The sequence below is a fragment of the Thunnus albacares genome, chromosome 9 (assembly GCF_914725855.1).
Source record: "Thunnus albacares chromosome 9, fThuAlb1.1, whole genome shotgun sequence".
NCBI classification, from domain to species: Eukaryota; Metazoa; Chordata; class Actinopteri; order Scombriformes; family Scombridae; genus Thunnus; species Thunnus albacares.
This window is the reverse complement of record NC_058114.1, coordinates 31659192-31679231: the sequence shown is the minus strand read 5'-3', so window position 1 is coordinate 31679231 and position 20040 is coordinate 31659192. Positions and strand designations below refer to the sequence as shown.

General features: G+C 38.1%; 1 protein-coding gene across 2 annotated transcripts in view; it reads left to right on the top strand.

Annotated features, from left to right (window-relative positions):
• nlgn1 (neuroligin 1) overlaps positions 1-20040 on the top strand; it is a 354066-nt gene that overhangs the window by 120834 nt on the left and 213192 nt on the right. The window contains exon 3 of one of the 2 annotated variants that reach the window (XM_044360565.1): positions 13739-13798. The exons of the other annotated variant lie outside the window; for it this stretch is intronic. Coding sequence (XP_044216500.1) covers positions 13739-13798 — 60 coding nt within the window. The remainder of the gene's footprint in view (positions 1-13738; positions 13799-20040) is intronic. 2 annotated transcript variants of the gene reach the window in all.

Genomic DNA, 20040 nt, shown 5'->3' with positions numbered 1-20040 from the left:
ATGCTGACTGGAATTTACACTACACACACTCATGTTTTTATAATAGTGTGTTACATTTCAATGCATTTGCTCTTCACTGAATTTAATGGTCTGTTGGGTGCAAAATATATGACTTACATGTTTGACTTACATAGATGTTTGTATTAGCCTAAAAAATCAATTTGGATGTAATTATTTGCTATATTAAATAGCATGTTGGGGGAAAGTAATACTGCACTTATTACATTTTATATGAACGTATGTATATGTGTGTGTGTGTGTGTGTGTGTTCGCTGTCAGATTTTTTTCTCTATATTATCTAAACCATGAGTTAAATATAATGTTAAAACTTTCTCTACTTTAAGGTCAGTGCTGAAACAGGATGTGAACCCAGGCCTCCATGTTTCAGAGATTTTACCTCCTTGTTGATGGAGTACTTTATGATATCCAAATAGTCAAATTTAATGGTTAGAAATTAAATATCGGTCTAAAATATGAGTATCAGTCATTGGCCTTCAAAACCATTTCACGCCTTATTTATGAATGCTTGAACTGAGTTGTATTCCCGTTTAAAGACGTCTTTGGTGAGAGAAGGGTGGTCTGCCCTCTTTAAATGTTTTACTACATCTTTTAGTGATGTTATTCTGCAGAGACAGACAAGAAAGGAAAGAGAGAAAACTATGACAGCACAAAACGAGCTAGGATTCATCCTCATGCAGCTGCATGTACGTGGCTTTTACACTAATTGGTTTTGTCACCATGAAGCCCAGGGCTTGCTTTTTAAGATCTCCTTTAAGTCATGTGCACACAGTAGGGAGAAGCAGTTTGGAAGATGATGATTTTCACTAAAAATCAGCATCTTTGTGGGGGGCGCTGCACAATGTCTATTAAAGAAACACAACTTGAAAATAATGGTTTAAAGAAGATAAAAAGTGAGCTATTACAGCATACAACAGATAGAGTTGTGTCTACAGGGGATTCTACAGTGGCTGAATCGAGAAAGACAAGACAACTTTCAACCCCCACAGAATTCTTTCAGCATATTTTTGACTTCTGCAGCAGAGTTGCTGAGTCCTAATCTTTACCTGGAAGAAAATAAGAATGAATTCATCAATTAGATTACAAAAACATGGAGACTAATCACATAACTGTCACTGAATTTCACAGGTTCTGATTGTCTTAGCAAAAACCTTTAGGCAAAATCTGACTGTAATTAATGATTGTATTTGTGTACATTAAGTCTAAACATTGTATTTTTTCTGTTATTTTGCTAAAGATGTCTTTCATGTGGTTACATAATGTGGCTTAAATTTCTGAAATTACAGGGAAAGTATGAAATTACACTCTTTAATTTTAATTCAATGCAAAATTTCTGGGCTTAAAAGGTGGCAACACATACGACTCACACATTCACCAATCTGAATTCAAATTGCGTGTCTAAGGATAGAGGATGTTGTGTTATTGATTAGTGATACTGGGCTGTATAAACTGACCTGACTTGAGCAAACACATATGCAGCAAAACAAAACTCATTTTCCAGAAGCAGATTGCGTTGCTGAACACGTCCAGTTTAATGAGTTATTTTATGTTTTAACTCAGTTCTGTTAAGTTCAGTTTCTGAAGTTTCTTCATTTGCTTGTTGATTTTTTTTTTTTTTCTTTTTCATCTTTTTGTTGTTTTTCTACATCTGACCTAATGGAGTGGTGATGATGTTTTCTTCATTTGCATGTGTTTTTTTCCATTTGCATGTGTTTTTTTTCTATTACGTTGTGTTGCAGAGCCACAGGTGAATATCTTATTTTAGAGACATACGCTTTTATTTTTTACCTCATGTTTCAACATTCATAACCTGGTACCTTTTGATTGGATCATTTTAAAAAAGACTAAAACACATACAGAGTGAGGATACTATGCACTTATTTAGCTAATTTCTGTGACTGCACACTTGATATGTCAGAAATAGAGCAAAAGTGTATAAGTGTGTTAAATCTGCTGCTGGCCAATGTGATGCAGAACTGTCAAGAGCACAGCTACTGAAGCCAGGGAGGGAACGCTCTGCACAGCTTTGGTATTTTATCCCAGAACAAGGATTATAGTGCACCTTTGATTTGCTTTGGTAGTGTGATAATCTTTGAGATTTTCACTTCACCCCTGTGAGATGCCACCAAAGGCACTAAAATGTCAGTCTCATAGATACAGCAAAACGTTACAGGTATGAATATACATTATAGTGCAAATCACATGGCAGCACAGAAGATATTCTGCCACATAAAAAAGAAAAGCAAAACATGTGTTGTTAAAGCTCCAATCACCAAATAAATTTGTTTCTCCAAGTAAGTAAATTCAGCACATTCTATCAACGGAGCCATTCCTTATGTAGCGTTACACAAACATCTTTTCTGCTGAGTCTTGCCTCAAAGCCTGAAGTCAAAATCCATATTTCTTTCGTGTGTAAGTAGGGTCACAAACTCGGGTTTAAAACCTCTGCAGTTCCTGTCATGCCATATTTCACAGAGCAGTGGGTGAACACAGAGCAGAGCTGACAAGTCTCACTGCATGAGGAGGGAAGGCTTGGTTCAAAAACAGCTTGACTCCCTGATAAATGGACTGGCCACTGGCCTATTAGCTGACAGTGTTGGTCGAAATGAGTCAGTTAACAAAAAAAAAAAAAAAAAAACCAACAAAAAAACTTGATGTGAGACATGCAGCACTGACACATCCTAAGAGACTGGTCAGTGACTACTGAACTGCCTTAGGTGCGGTTCAACTCCCCCAACAATGTCTGGTAGCAAGTTGAGTCAAGTCTTGAGCAGCAACACAGTGGGTGATAGCAGCAGTTTGGTTCTTACAAGCCTCAACTCTGCATTGTTACAGTTTTTTCACTGGTTCATTTATCCAAAATTTGAATAAACAACTCAACAGGAACAATGTTACTTTAAGTGGTTACAAATGATGAATTAGAAAGGTCTTTTCAGTTACTGTACAGGGTAAAGTCCTGAATTCATCAAACTTGGCCTTGTCCTCTTATTTTTGTCCAATATGATCATGATAAGATTTGGGGAAATATGGACCCGGCAAGAATGATCTATACAAGCAAGCAGCGTGAGCCAAAAAAAAAACAACAACAACAGCAAAAAAAAAAAACCCAAAATGGTCCTTTCCATAGTTTTGTCAGACTGAATATACATTGACATGGCGCTATTGCCTCAAACGATTACATTGTAGTCCGTTTCGTGGCTGCTGGCTGAAGTGCTCTCACTCAGTACTGGACCAGTTTCAAAAACTGTTGTCCCCATTAGTCACTCAGACACAAAAAGATGGGAAAATAGGGTCCAGGTTGAAAAATCCCAAAGTTTAAGAAGAAGGTAGTCCAAGAAATCTATCAATCGCAGGACTGGCAACTCCTCATGTCCACTGGATGACAGGAGACTATGATGGCAGGCATTTCACCCCGTTTTTGATGTGGCAGTTTGGAACAACTCTGAGTGCTTTGTGCTTGGATGAGTAGTTTGCTTCAAGTATACTGAACTCCTTACCCATCATCTCCATTGTAGAGAATTGGGAAGTGTGAACTCATGAACAAGTTAAATTGGGGCAAATAATAGAAGCTTAAAAAATAATCATAACTCATCTCAACTACTTAAATGAACAGACTGAATTGAGCAAGACACCCCTGACTGTAAGGCACTGGGCCTTACATGGTGTGTGTATGTTTGTGTGTGAAAAGGTAAATGAGAGGCAAATTGAAAAGCGCTATACTGTCTAAATGCAATTTGTTTACCACTTAATTCTGGTGGCTGGCTGACCCAGAAGTAGATGCTATGCAGTTCGTTACAACAGCTACAGGGATTTCCAAGAGACTGCTTCCCTTGTTTACATCCAGTAAGACTTCATAGGAAGCTGGCAGTCCTTGTCCCAGTTAACCCTGTTCTTGAGTCCACGTTTCTCAAATCTATGTGGCGTCCAAGAATGTTCAAACCTGTTCTGAATGTCCACGCTCAAAAACAGGGTTTAAAACCTGCCATCCTAGTCTCCTCCTGGCTACATCCCATTATGTCCTAAATCTCAGGGACCAAATCAATCATGTTTACACTTCATTAACCTGGCATACACCTTGGTCTGGTTGCTGTTGGTTATACACATGAAAAGTGATGGAAGTATTTTTATGAAAAATGAAAAAGGCTTGAGAGAGAAGTTAAAACCCTGCTTACTTTCACACCTGCACACACCTGGCTAATTGCTGCATCAAAGTGGGCTTGATTGTCAGGGAGTCTGTTTGCAAAGGTTGCAAAAACTGGAGGACCCCCCCCCCCTCCCCAAGAATCCAAAAACAACAGTGTGTTCAGTCCCTAATCCACAGTGCTTCATGTAGTTACTGAGCTATTAGTATAAGTCAACTAATCACCCCAAACTAATCTTTTCATGGTTTATTTCGAACAGTATCCACAAACCCTCATGTCAAGTCATGTTTCCATTTGGGTCTGGTTAAATGAACTAAACGGAGAGAGGAACACTCCACCGTTGGAAACTACTGCTTTAAATCTAGAGGATGCTGAAATGCCCTTGAATGCTAGCGCAGTCATTACAGTACATGATGTGCCTTCTGTTTGATCTGCTGCTTTGATGTTTGACTAAAGCATGTCCCGGGCCTAAAGCTCCCACACTCACATCTTACTGTGAAGGACATTTGACTAATATCCTCCAATGTAAGACCTCAGCCAAGATTTCAACTGCTAGTCTTTTTTTTTCATAAAACTTGATTGCAGGGCAGAAATTGTCTTTAACTCATAATTTGGGGCATGTTAACCCATAATGCACCATGTTTCTCTCTGATGAATGGCTCCCAAATGATTGAAAAAAGTCAAACAAAGGATTCATTCATTTTATGTCACACCTACCTCTATTCTTCATACATCTCCAACATATACCATTGATTAGAAGAAATTCCGTGGAAAAAATTCATCCTCTCGTCCCACTACTTATTCCTTTTTTGTCAAGCTTTCTACTTTCTGGCTCGTTTGTACACCAGTCACACATCTTCACTCATGTCCTCCCCTCCCAGGCCTTTTCGCTGCTTTGAATTGACTCATTGACACTGACAGTGTGGGTGTTTGTTTCGTCAAGCGAGCAGCAAAAGAAGAGAGAACAGTGGAGGAATGTAAGAACAAAATTATTAGCACGGGGGAAGGGGTGGCAGAGGGTAGGATGTGTGTGAGTAGATCAAATGGGTTGCAGCAGAAAAAAACAAGGAATGTAACATGGGCAAAGGCCAATCGATGCTTTCTGCGTCGACGTGAGGGTTTGCGTGATGTAAAATTCGTCATATGTCCATGCCTGTGAGGGTCTGCGCACAGCCTAAATTTTGTGATGCGTGGACTGCATGTGCCAACTGTGCATGTGCTAGAAAAGCAAACAGGAATGCCTGTCTCATCTACTGTCTTCACTCTATTCCTTTTCTCATTAAGCTGTCACTTTTCTTTTTTTTGACTTTTTCTTGTTGTTCAGCAACATACAGGAACTCCTCAGCTGCATTCAGACTGAAAACAGCCCTGTGTAAAACAATACAAGGGGCTGTGTTGGTGGTATTGTTTAAAGTGCCGGTGAGACATTGAAATATGATCAGCAAGTCCGGTTGGAGTAACAGATTATTACGTCTGATCAGAAAAACACTGCACAGGGGTTTGTAATAGTCACAGATTGGATTTTACATCTCTGGAACGTTATCATGCTGCAGCTCTGTTTACTAGTGCGCACATGTCTGTGTCTGTGGACCCACAATTATAGTATAAATGGAATCGCGTGCACATCTGTGGAGTGAGGCTTGCTCAGTAATTGCTTTTGTTTGGAACAGAATGTTTTAGGATATATACACGCAATTTGAAGAAAACAAAAAAAAAGTGTTTTCTTCAATTGGAATTATAAACGTGAGTTACAAGAAAGAAAAAAGAAATGTCAAGCCATGAAAATTTGAATTAGACAATTTAACTTAATTTCTTAAGTTTAGGCTTTGACTTTGTCCAACTTAGAATTTTTTACTTCTGTCAACCTACTACAAGTTAGAGACAAATGATTTTACATCACAAATAAGACATTTTACCTCCATTATTCTCTCATTAACTTAAAACAGTGTGCTGTAACCACTAGAAAATCTCATCTTTATGGATCCCTTTCCCATCATTTTATCATTTCTTGTGTCAAATACTATCTCTCAGGACAGGTTTTGCTATACTTATTCTCAGTATAACCCCTATAACTTAAGTGTTTTACACAACCATGGTGCAGGTGCAAGTGTCTCAAATGCATACAGTACCTGTCTTCACCATGGTTTGTATTGTTTTAATTCTGATCAGGGACACATGTATAAAAATACACATAGCGTAATAGCGTGAAACTTTGTGCATATCAGAACAAAAAGAATTTCTGGTGAATTATTTACTTTAATGCAATGCGTGCCTGGAAGTATATGCAAATCAGCTTGTTTCTAAGTAACTTACTTAACTTTGATGACTTAAGTAAACAATTCATTTGACATTTTCTCGAGTGAACTTATGATTATAAGTTCTGAAAGTAAAAAACAATTTAAACTTGGAACTGGCAAACTTATCTAATTATACTGAATAAAAATACAACTTTATCATTTACACTGTAAAATCTCAGGAAGTCATGATAAAGTAAACACACTAAAAATAAGTTTCCTGCATTCCCCAACAAAAGAATACTGAACTTTCTGGCTTTGTAATGAATCACAGATTTAGATTATAAATTATAAGGATTCACTTTTGTTGAAGAAAGAGATTAGCTTGATATGTCAGCACAATTTCAGGGTTTTTTTAAAAATATGTTTTAGGACTTGACATCTTCATATTCACAACAGCTTTGAGTGATCAATCGCTTCCTCAACTCACAGTGTCATAAAATGTATCTGAATCTATTGGTTAACGCTAATTTGTTCCGAGATGGTAACATGACCTTAGAAATAGCAGTGGGCTATAGTTTGTCATGTTTACTGTATTTTCGTTGAATCTGACAATACAGGTGTTAAATAGGGTTTGTTAACCTTTCTTTTATTCAAAGAGTTTCTTATATTCAGAGTGTTTGAGAGGAAAAAGGTATTGCAAGAGGAGAGGGCATATTTCATTTTCTTTTTCCTTACGGATTGTGTTGTGAGAGAAGGTCTCAGTGTCGGTGTTGCCCTCATGTTATTTTATAACCGTGCACACAATATGCACACAATCATACAGAGATCAGCTCTTGCATTCTCCTTGAGGACTTTGTTTTTTTTTCCTGCTAACATGTTATGATCCTTGATGGAGATAAATTCAGATGCTGTTTTATTTATTTATTTATTTATTCATTTTTAATAAAAACACTTTTTTTTTCACATTTAGTGCTGTTCTGCCACTGGGGGTAAAACTCATGAAAAAAAATTGTCTCGTCTGCCTAATCTTACTTTATATGCTACAGGCAAAGAGCTTGATAATAACCCCTCCCCCCCCCCAGACACACACACATACACACACTCCCCCATAGGATTGCATAATCTTATGATCTATGCTTCTATGCTAGGACACATTTTCTTCCATTTACATGACATATTTTAGTCGTTTCCGCGACACCTCATACACCCTGTCTTCCACAGTCGTCTGGATAAATGGCAGCATTATCCAGTGCTCTGACACACAGAAATATTGTTTCACAGAAGCCTCTCTTATTGATCTTATGTGTAAATTATCAATTTTAAAAGGCTTGAGAATCATCAAACAGCTCTAAACATACAACGCAGGTGGAATCACTGTTTATTTGGCATCAGTTTCATACAGAAAAACTCTATTTTTCTTTTAGGTACAACTACATAGATGCACCATGGTTTGTTGCAGAGTGAAACACTTTATCGGTCTCCAATCATTCCTGACGGGAAGACTGGGAGGTGTGAAAGTAGATGTGAGAGACAGACAGATAGAAAACAAATCTCTACAGAAGACAAAAAGGAAAGACAAAACCCCTAAGGGGCATCTATAGAGTAATGCACTTTCCCCACTAGGTTTAATTCCATAGACACACTGTGAAAGGTAAAGTTCAGAGCTTATGTGCCACTCATGAATCTCATCTAACTCATGTACTGTATTTGTAGACGTGAGCCCCATCATCACAATTTCATAAAACACAGCTCCAGTGCTTAATAGGCACTGCTCACAGTCTCTAATTCCTCTCATCAGAGGGTTTGCTGAAGTGCATTAGACTCCCGGTTTTACCTTGGGGAATGGATTCTGTGTTTATAGTTTACAGCCTGTGGGGATTTTATCCAAGGTCAGTAGTAGATTACCTATTTGGCTCATTGAGCCATGCGCTCTGTTAGATCCCCTTTTTTAATGTGCATTGGTGATTGATTAAGCCGCTGTGTTTCTATGCCGGTGCGGACCTTGACTGATGCATACAGAGAGCAATATGTATGTATGGATAGCTCTTGTGCTGAATGTGCGATCGATGCATGGACTCTCCTCGCGATAATTACCTCATCCTGGAGAGGGGGAAAGCCTGAGGGTTGAGTGTATATATATGTGTGTGTGTGTGTGTGTATTATCCTGTGTTTGTGTGTATTATCCTTGGTTCCCAGCTAGCTTTTTGAGTCATGGATTGTTACGAAGTGTCAGAGTGTGAGGCTCCTCTTTATCAGTCAGCAATCAATGCTGATGGTGGAGAGAGGGGGAGGTATGAGGATGGAAAAGAGATATTGGATAGAAAGAAAACAAGCAACTGCAAAGGACAAAGAAAGACATAGAGTGTGGATTATAGGCTGAGAGACTGAAAATCAAAATGTTCTATTTGCTGCACTGAATGATTTGCAGAAATCACAAAGAGGAGAAAGTAATTACATGTGCTGTTTCTGGTACTTTTCTCAATTGAAGGGACATTTGGATTTATACAATCTAGGTCTTTTTGTTGTAGTTTTGGCTCATCATTCCGGTTGTTTATAATAGTATTCTCACCAAGTTAATTGCTGATATCTGGCAACATTGTGACATTACAATAAACAAGTTAAACAAGGGGAAAAAACATGAGCAGTCACATGATCAGACAAGTTGGAAAACAAATCCCAGCTTCGCCACACAAAGAGCAAAAATTATTACTTAACTGTCCGTTGTAAGCATCCATCACAGTTTATTGACTGACTTCCTGCTGTGTGTGTGCATGCAGTTTTCCTGTGTAATGAGGTAGTATCAGTGGATTAATTTTACCCAGTAGCCATGGGTAGAAACCACCCAAGACATTGGTTGTTTTGATCGAATTGCCCAACAGTAATATAAAAAATAGTACCAACAGAGTGGTGGAAGACATTTTCAGATCCTTTACTGAAGTAAAAGTACCAATACAGCAATGTAAAAAATACTCCATTACAAGTAAAAGTCCTTCATGAAAATCCTACTACAGTAAAAGTACATTATCAGTTTGATGAAGTTAAAATATTGCAGTAAAAGTAGTGGTTTGGTCCCTCTGACTGATATATTATTATATGTGGAGCTAGTTTGAACAAATCTGTTTTCAGTTTTTGGACTTTTTCTCTAATCTTTGATTTTTGGTGAAATACACATTTCACTGTACATGGAACAACAGGGGGGGGAGGGATGAGTGGGTAAAATCATTCCAACATTTTGATGTAAAATTTCATGGAACATAGGAGTGGAAATCAATATGGAAACAGAAGATGTATATTTATAAAATATAAATAATAGACACAGAATGTCAGCATATTGTGTTAGAACGTAAGGCAGAGAAGATAAGAAGAAACATACAGGGAGTGATATGAGACACAAGAGTCAGACAGAGAGAAAGAAGTTTCAAGTTCCTAATCAGTGATCAGAGCTGAAGCCAGCTGAGACCTCACCAGTGTCGGTATCTGTGCTACACACACACACACACACACACACACACACACACACACACAAACACATATGCTCACTGTGAAAGTAAGGGGAGTGCAGGTCAGTGTCGGAGCCTCCTTGTCACTGGACAGTTTAGAATTGACACCTGATTGCTGTATGATGTCTCTCTCTCTCTCTGTATGAGTGTGTATTCATAAGTGGGTGAGTGTGAGCGTGTATGTGTGTGAGCGTGTGTGTGTGTGTGTGTGTGAGACAGGAGCTGTCATGCAGCTGTCTTGTCTTGCTCTGATCCCCACTAACCCTCAGTCAAACAACATGCCACTGTAATAGCAGCACATGTGCAGTCTAGAGAGCGGCCACATCAATCACATCCTCTGATTCTTTTATTCTCACTGGTTCAACTATTCAACAGTTATTTTGTTTATTTTCTAACATACTGATCTTTATGTTCTGTGTATTACTTCATTCATTTTCCAAGGACAGTGTTAGTTAGTTCATGTTTTTTATACTTGCTGCTACAGTAGCTATTTCTTATTGTGATTAAACACAAAAAAGCTATTTTTTAGCTACTGACACAGTGGTTTACAAATGTCAGCACTGCAGATAAAAACTTTGTTATTTTGGGAGGTTAGGGAGTTCACTAACTTCTCCTGGCTTGAAATTGTAAACACTACTGCAAAGTGGTCCGTCTGCCCTGTCTGATTATCTCATACAGAGGATTTTGAAGTAGTCTGGCTTCAGTGGGCGAAAAATGTTCCCACTCTCAAAGGCAGATTTGGCTCACTGCATCGTGGTGGAGTCATGGTCCAGATTTTTCTCCATATACATGTCAATGCAGAACAGGGTGAGATGTATATGCACCCTGGTTCGGCCCTATCATCATTTACGCCAATGCGTTGATGAAATAGCAGCAGAGGAGGACAGATGAGCTGGTTATAACAGGAAATTATTTTTGTTTCAACATGATACATTAAAGGGGAGATATCATGTTTTTTTCATATTTCTGTTATTTTATACTATTATGATGTCGGATGTTAAACACGGTCAAAGCTACCTGCAAGTTAAAAGTCAGGGCTTCAGCTGGCTCTAAACGCTTCACTTGCAGTGTTATCTCTACTTCCTCCACGTGATGACATCACATTGTTCGTGCACGCCCACAAACGGCCCTCCATTCTGTAGCCTTTGTTGCTAAGGTTGTTTTTATGAGTTGATTGCATATTCCAAGGCATCATGTCTGATATAACCGCACCATTATACTCAATTGAAATATTTTAAATATTTCATTCACATTTCCCCCAAAATTCAGTGTGATATCAGGTATTATTAGACACTTGAGAATCGGTGCTGTAGCTTTAAATAAAGCTCAGTGCTTACATGTGAAACGTATGTAAATCACACACGGTATGATCAAAGGCTAATGTGAATTTCCCCTTTGACAGTGATCTCTCTGTACTAGATATACTCCATAAACAGGTAACACATCCCTAGACAGCCGATGCCCTGTGTGTGTTTCTTGGACGTTTCACATTTTGAAAGAGGCAAGTCTCGCGTCTCGGTGCTTATTCAGCACATAGAAAGCACAAGTCAGCTCTCGCTTATCAAATTGCTTGTCACATTCACAAAAGAGAGCTCAGAGAGTGCTGTAGGACAGAATGATATGCAGGGAAACCGCTCTTCAAAGTCACTGGAGAGAAAGAGTTGGCCACCAGCAGGATTTTTGAATGATGGAAGAATTATTACTCATCAACATGAACTAAAAGTAACTTGAACCTTTTAAGTGATTCACCTCCCATGCTCTATGTAAATACATTCAAACCAACATAATCACTACTTCTTTTTTTTCCCTCTCATTTTAGACATTAAAGTGGCCACTTTTCAACATTAACCTTATTCACACAATGTTCCTTTTTCATGTATTGAAACTGACTGATACTTAAGTTTCATAAGTCAAGTAGACTTGGCGCAGATTTACATGAAATTGCGAAGTATTTGATGCTTTTGCTAATGGAGGTAGTTGGGAGGGATTGGAGTGGTGATTCCCTCATCAGGAGATAGCTATTTGAAGCTGTGTGGCATCATATGCTGTAGATGTCACTGCTTTGTGTGTGTGTGTGTGTGTGTGTGTGTGTGTGTGTGTGTGTGTGTGTGTGTGAGAGAAGGCTTGCCATTTTGCTTATCTACTTTTCTGTGTGTCATGCACTGTACAGGCTACTGCATGTTCTCAGATTTGTTACATAGTATCTGTGTGTATCTTCCTGTGTGCTCTTGCCTTTGTGTGTGTATGTGTGTTGTTGTTGTTGTTATTGTGTAGTGTAGCATGTGTCTATGTCTCTGTATGTACAAGAAACTTGTACTTGTATTATACTGAGAAGTTAGCTGGTTTTAATAAAGAAGCTGCTGACCACTTTGCCTGTCAGATGAAATGACTTTCACTTGTTTCACTTATTTGCAATCAACAATTTTTTGCCTTTGCATAAAAAAATCATAATCCTTAAAGAAATTGTTTGATATTTTGGGAAATATGCTTATTTGCTTTCTTGCAGAGAGAAGATTGATACCACTCTCATTTTCATTTAACGCTAAGCTAAATATGTAGCTGGTTAGTTTAGCTTAGCCTGAAGACTGGGAACAGGTAACACAGTTCACCTACCAGCACCTCTAAAGCTCACTGATTCAACCTTTATATCTAGGGTCGAGTGGTTTCCTGGAGCCTTGTCATTGCAGTGAGGTTGCCAGGCAACCAGAGCACGAACCTGGCCAGGACATTTTTCTGCACATGGCCTTCCATAAAACCACAACTTGTTGTTTTTTACACTTTGGTTTTTGTAAGGTTTAAACAAAGGGGATATAACTTGTTAATCAGTGAGCTTTGGAGGTGTTGGTAAGCAGATTTTATTACACTCAGACTGAGCCAGGCTAACTGTTTCCAGTCTATATGCTAAGCTAACCAGCTGCTGGTTGTAGCCTTATGCTTACTGTATCAATCTTCTCATAGAATTCTCAACAAGAAAGCGATTAAGCATGTTTTTACTTTGATATTGTAGATTATTCTCAAGATTGAAGCAATTACAAATCCCTACATGTACAAGATTTTACACATGAATTCTCTATGTGTGATTCTGTTTTTTACATCAGGAAAAGATGAGAAAAATAACATATTAGTCATTCAGAAATTGAATCGGGAGGCAAAATAGAAATAAATTTGCCCCGTTCTGCAGTATCTTCTGTTCTCATCTCTTTAGGCTTTGCTTCTCAGCAGCGCTCCCACAGTCTAGTCTATGCATGATGCTGTATGTATGTGTGTGTGTGTGTGTGTGTGTGTGTGTGCGCGTTTAGGTCCACACACAATTAAACACTCTGAATACAGGTGGAGTTTGTCACAGGCTTCTGTTGAGTGCACTACTCTTAGAAATGCTGCTTTTCTTCTTACAGTCTGCCTTTTTCTCTGCTACAATGATCTTTTCCAACTGTTAGAATAATATGTCTTTATATATAATTGATGCTACTGTATACACTGTTTCAATGAGGTTCATGTCTTTTCATCCTAAGAGGTTTATCCTCAGTTAAGTCTTCATTTTCAACAGAGAAACTAATTTTTTTTCCAACTCTTTTTTTTAAAAAAGTACATCTTTTCTTGCTCCTTAACTTTCTTAAATGAACTCATACACAGTAAATTTCTACTGTAAACATGTGAAGTGGACATTGTGGTACTGTTTACCCAGTCTCCTTGTCAGAGTGAAGATTTTTCCAAACAAAAGGGGGCTATAGAAACATTTAATATTGACATACTTTCTTATCTTTTGAGAGCATCTTTTGAAGGCTTTGTGTGTTCTTGATCACCCTGTTTTCCTCCATCTTCTCCTTCTTGGTCCCTATAGGTCCCCTTACAAAGAAACACACTGATGATTTAGGTGATAGTGACCGCACGGACGACGAAGGTATTTTTTTCCCCGATGCCAAACTGATTTGCATGACAAGGGAAACCAAACTTACCCTTTCTCCTCCAATTTTTATCTTCTTTGATTTTCTTACATTTCTTGTCCTTTTTTTGAAAGTGATGGACATTTTCTTTTTGCTCTTTACTCGTAAACTCTCTTTTTGGGCTGGATGTGTTTTGTCCTTTTCAGCTTGATGTCTAAAGTTTACATGTCTACCACCATTCTTTGATATTAATACTGTAACATAGATTATCTGCTTGGATTTGCTGTTTCCTTTACCTTTTTCTTTCCTTTTTCTATGTTGCATCCCACCAGCAGATCAACTATTAACCTTTAGCCAGCTCTTACACATTTTTTGCATGTTTTTCTTTTGACTCGTCTCGTTTACAAAAATCAGATCATCTGGCTAACTGGCTTGCACCAATACTAACACTTGGACCTGTTCACATTTTGGGGCGTCAAACCAATAACCTGTGTACTGTGCGTGATGTGTCAAAAACAAGAAAATATTGGACAAAATCAGTGTAAGCATCTCTTCTCAGCTGTCGTTGCTGCAGAGACGTGTGGGTTGATATCTCTCCTGGCATGGTTTCCTCTCCTACAGGGCAAAATCGGAGCTAATTTACTACACCCCAGTATGTGAAGATAACTTTCCGGTCAGCCACCCGCAGTGGCTGTTGGATTCAAAACCTTCATTCCCACACTGCCAAATGAGTTGTTGTGTAGCTACATAAAACGCGGATTGGCGAGCACACATGACAGACTTGGCAATAATAAAATGAGCCAGCATTTGGGTGGAGCTGATTTCAAGTGACATTACTGTCATTACGGTTGTAAGTAATCATCTGGGCTCTCCATTTGAATGCTTTTTGGAGAACACGCAATCCAAACAGCACATAATGCTCAGTTTCTATTACATGGTAAATGAGATGGGCTGTTCATGTGGCTTCTGTCAAACCATGATTTTTTTTAAAAAACTGTGAGGACTGTTTTAATTCTACACTATTTCTGAGAGACAGAGCTGCTCTGGAGGCAGAAATGATCTCATTAGTTGAGTTAAATCTCAGTGGATGCATCCAAACAAGCGGAGTTTCTGTGACTAAAAGGCTGAAGTCAAGAGGAAAGAGAGGGTGCAACTGATATCACCAAGTCTTTACATACAAGACAAAGTTCTGCATTTAAACTTTATTCAAGTAAAAATACAAAAGTATTATCAGCCAAATGTACTCATTATGGAGGAACATTGTGTTCTTTCAGAGTGTTATATTATTGGTGCATTAATCAGCTCCACGTGGAGCTTATTCTATCCAACAAGACTCTATTTTATGAGCTTATTACATAAAATGATGCAAGAATTGTATTTAACTGTTACTACAACCTACATCTCCCAGACAATATTGCAGTGTTTCTATCTAGGTAATGGAGTAAAATGCAGAATGAACATATTTTATTAATATGATGTCTTTTATATCATCGTTTTAATAATAATGATGCCTCAAGCAGAATTTAAATGTTGCAGCTGATTCAGATGAAGATCATTTGAACTACTTTATAAGATGTTTGTAATCTATAATAATGATAATATTTTATAAGCTGCTTTGTTTGTACAAACTGCATCCGTAGAGAAACTACTAGCCATAGCTGTCAAATACAGTAAACATTCTGGAGTAAAGTCTACAATATTTCTGCTGATGTGTAGAAAATGAAAGTATAAAACAGCATCAAATGAAAATTCCTAAAGTTACAAGTATTTCAACATCAGCAAGTACTTGAGTGGATGTATTTCCCTTTATTGTGTTTCCTTACTCATTCCGTACTCATTAGGATTAACTCAACTATTGCACTTTTTTTCTACTTCCATGTAAAATCTGCCTCCCGTACATGTTCCTGTAATATTAAAATAAAATATCTACAATGTCCAGTTAATAAACAATCTACATGAGGTGATCACTCAGAAATGTTTGAGTTTAAGTCAATTCATTTCTTACCAGGAAAGTTATCCCACACTAATTTAGATGCCTACATTGCCTCAATGTATTGGTGGTGTGCCGTATAATATACCTGCATACAGTATTCATGGCCTGATTCAGTCAAACACATGACTAGGTAAAATACTATTAAAATACATGAATATGTCCCATACTGTTGTTGCTTTAAAGACATTTAATCCTAGGTAAGTATTGGGCAAAGACTGATTAAAAGGAATACTAAAGAAGATCCAGTGGATACCTGACGATGATTACAGCGCTGAAACATTGTCATTGCTCCTCTTGATATTTAAATTAAGTGCTGTTTGAAAGCTACGACGGCGTGCTGGAAATTCATTAATCTCAACAATACAAAAAAGACGAACCTCTGCTCCATCGCAATAAACAAGCAGCCTTTGAAAAGTCATATTAGGAATAAAATGTCCTTGATAAAACCCTGAGATAGAGTCGTATCCCCTTAAGGCTGCTGCAGTGCAACTTTAATGACAGGCAGAAAGTCTTAATAAGGCACCTCTACTGTATAATGTGACGAAGTAAACAGCAATTACATCCAAGTAAGACTCACAACCATCCGGATCCCTTTGATCTATGCCATCATGCTGTTTTTCTGGGAGCTTGCACACAAATACACACACATACACACACACACACACACCAATACGATTAGAGAAAGTCACACAGCTCACACAGATCTATTCAATGAAATCCCAGCAAGCTTCAAGTATTATCTCGATAAAGGATGCAGGGCAGACGACTAATCCAGTTTAATATAGAGGAAATATGCTCGAGAACACACACTTACACACAGTCACACATTCGATTGCAGACTCTGATCGGCTGGGATTGCCCCCCCCAGCGGTTCTTGATGCTCTTAACCCTTGACCTCTTGTCGCCTTGCAGATGCAAACTCAATGAGGACATCCCCTAACCTCCCCACCCCTCCCACCAAGGAAATCTTGGATTTTACAGTCTCTTTATACTCCGTAAAGCTGGTGTTTGTAATCCTTTTGTGCTGGGAACAGAGATGTAAACAGGACAGTCCCTGAGAGCTGAGGATTTGTTAGAAGCTCCCGTTTTTTATACAGTGAATATTATTGGAGTAGTTAAGAATGGGTATACAGAAGGGGCGATGTCATGAACTGTGGTATCTACAAGGCTGTTATGGGGCCCCTGGTACCCTATATAAAGTATTATATGGCAATACCTGTGTGATATTAATCTTCCTATACACTATGGATATATTACTTTGAGTGTGGAGGACACAAGAATATAGATTTGCTGACAGCATGAGGATAATCCCAGAGCAAAAGAAAAAGATCATAAAAGATCAACTGGGGAATGTGTTACCTTGTTCCATCCAGTTCACCCAGAGGCTTCAGTTGGTGACATTTAAGTTGCAACTCTGACTCTTGAGGCTGCTTGATATCACATCCATGGAATAAAAATAAAACCTCCCTCCACACTACTATTTACCAGCTTGCAAATGAAAATGCAGCAATGAAATTTTGAAAAAAAAAAAAAAAAGAATTGCAATAACATTAGGATCTCAGTAAAGGATTACGCCTACTTATAATTATAAAATCAAACAAATGAATAAATAAATGAAAACTCTAAACTAATATAGCCAATATCAAAACTTATGAGATATCAAGGAGAAAAATGTGCAACTCAGTGAACTTTACCAGGTATTATAATGAGAAACCAAAAAGTCCCCGTGTTGTACCAAAACAACATTTATTTGAGGAAAAGTTTGATTTATTACAACTTGGGTTTTGTTTCCAAAAATCAGGCCATGGATATAATAATATTGCTGTTAAGATCTGGAAATCACTAAAAAACACATCCAGCAGGGCAGAGTGCAGCTCATGCCACAAAACTGCAACATCTCTGGTTCGACTCAGGATTAGGACCCTTGTTACATATCATACCCCTCTCTCCCTCCCTCCTTTGTTTCCTGTCTGCTTTTCCACGATCAGTTCTCCATTAAAGGCAAAAAAATGCCCAAAAACATACCTTAAAAAAACAAAACACGTCCAACAGGGCAACTAACGAGCAGTCAGATGTTCACCGCGGTTTTAAGTTTCAAGTTCAGTTTGGACCAACCATACTTGCTGTAGTTGTATGCACTCATTTAACAAAAAAATTAACAAAAAATTAAAGCTTGTTTTTTTAGACTACTGCCTACTTTTAGCAATGTTGCCATGTTTCCATGTTCCTAGATCTCAGCAATCACCTTGGTGGCAGCAATGTAATCATAATCGATAGAAACAATGGCTACTAGTTGTAAATAAAATCCAAGTTGTCTAAACTATAGTTTTTTCTACAGGGTGACTAAGTTTAAGGAACTCAATCTAGCAGTTTAAGGTTAGAAAAATATCGTGCTCATTGATAAAGTTCGGAAAACATCAACATAACTGTTACAATAATCAATTTTTGATGGTATTAGACAGGCAAGAACCACCATCTCCTTCTATCCAGCTTAGTCACACATTCTGTTGACTCATTCACACACCCTGACCTTTTACCTAGCCTCACACTACTTCCAATGTTACTGCTGTGGGAGGCCAATGCTATCATTTCCCTAGTGGAAGTCCTTAAATTAATTTGTTAGTAAGACTTGTTTTATTATAACACAAGTATTAGTTAAGCTGCAGTTTAAGTTCCTAAAAATATCAGCAGTTATTTGCAAACGTAATATTATACTGGCAAATATCGAATTGCATATGGCATATTTAAGCAAATATGCCATCAAATCTGCATGTCATTACACATTCATATCCATGTCATCTTACACATGCCAGTGGATGTGTACTCTACTGAGATCCACCAGCACATTTGCACTGATTACACTGAAGCGTTTCGTCTGGAAGTGTTTGAATTGGTCTTCACTACTGCGCCTCATTTGCTTTTTGCCTAGAGTCCCCATGGCTTTGCTCCCTGCAGCAAAAGGCTGAAGCCAGGATAAAAAAAAACATCTCTACTGCTCGTGTCTGCTATTGGTTTGATAAGTCCTCTACACCAACAGAGGGAGAGGATACCAAAGCTGTTGCAATAGCCCGGGGGCATCTCTCAGGGTTTGCTAGGAGAAATCTAAAGCACCTGAATCTCTTTGATCATGACCTGATCTTCGAGGAAGCAATGACCTACTCCATGTTGGCATGGTACCTTTCCTCTGACTAACTCTCCCTCATACACACACTCATCCCCGGGAAGATTGAATGGTTGAATCACTACAAGATTGCATCTCATTTTAGCTCCTCTCAAAGCAAGCTTTCATCTCACTGCTCGCTGTGAAAAACCTTGGAGGACAGTTGAATGTTCCTGCCTGTTTCCAAACATCTTTATTGAAAAGTGAAATCTTTTCAACTTACTTTAAAGAGAGGAATAAAAGGACATATTGATCTTACAAATAATCATGTAAACATTGGATGTTCAATTAATTACTCCAAATACACCATTACCTCACTTTAAGCAAGGAGATGATGGGAAAGGAGGAAAACTGCAATCAGCTGAATGAGGATTAATTGATGAATTGGGGGAATGAAGGGAGAGAATTGGGTTTAGAGTGGGTTTTGGCTCAAAGTCTTGCAAAGGAAACCAATGAATGATGCCAGGAAACCATGCTGAGAGCAAGCTGGATTGCATAAACTTAAAACCTCAAGGTACAGTGTGTTTAATATACGCTAGGATTGTTTCAGCCAGTCAGTCTAGATAAATTCAAGTAAATCCATCAAATGCTCAAACACTGCCAAGACAATTTTATCCTAACCTCACCTCATTACTGCTGACCTTCAGTGCTGGACACAAAGAGGAAGCTACGGCCGCATTGGATGTATCTCGCTACAGCAGAAATTAATTCATATATTCATGTAATGCTTGAGAACTCATATATACAAGCAGGGAAGTGTCAAAATCACACAGTTCCATGAGAAATCACCTATATTGTGTTTCCTTCAAAGGAAAATACATTATTTATAGGTGAAGACTTGGTTAGATCCTGGAAGCCTTTTTATAATCAACAAATTCATGTTTCATTTTTTATTTCCATTTTTATTTTTTTTTCAGTATTCTTTTCTATCAACATCATCATCATTATGGTTGTCTTCATCTCACTGGTCATTCTCATTTTTTCTTTTATTTTCACCATCTTGATGGTTGTCATCCTCATTCTATTCTTCAATGTTGTTTACCTTCGTGGCTTCCTCTCATCCGTTGCATCCAAGTTATCTTCATCAACATTGTCTTCACCATTAT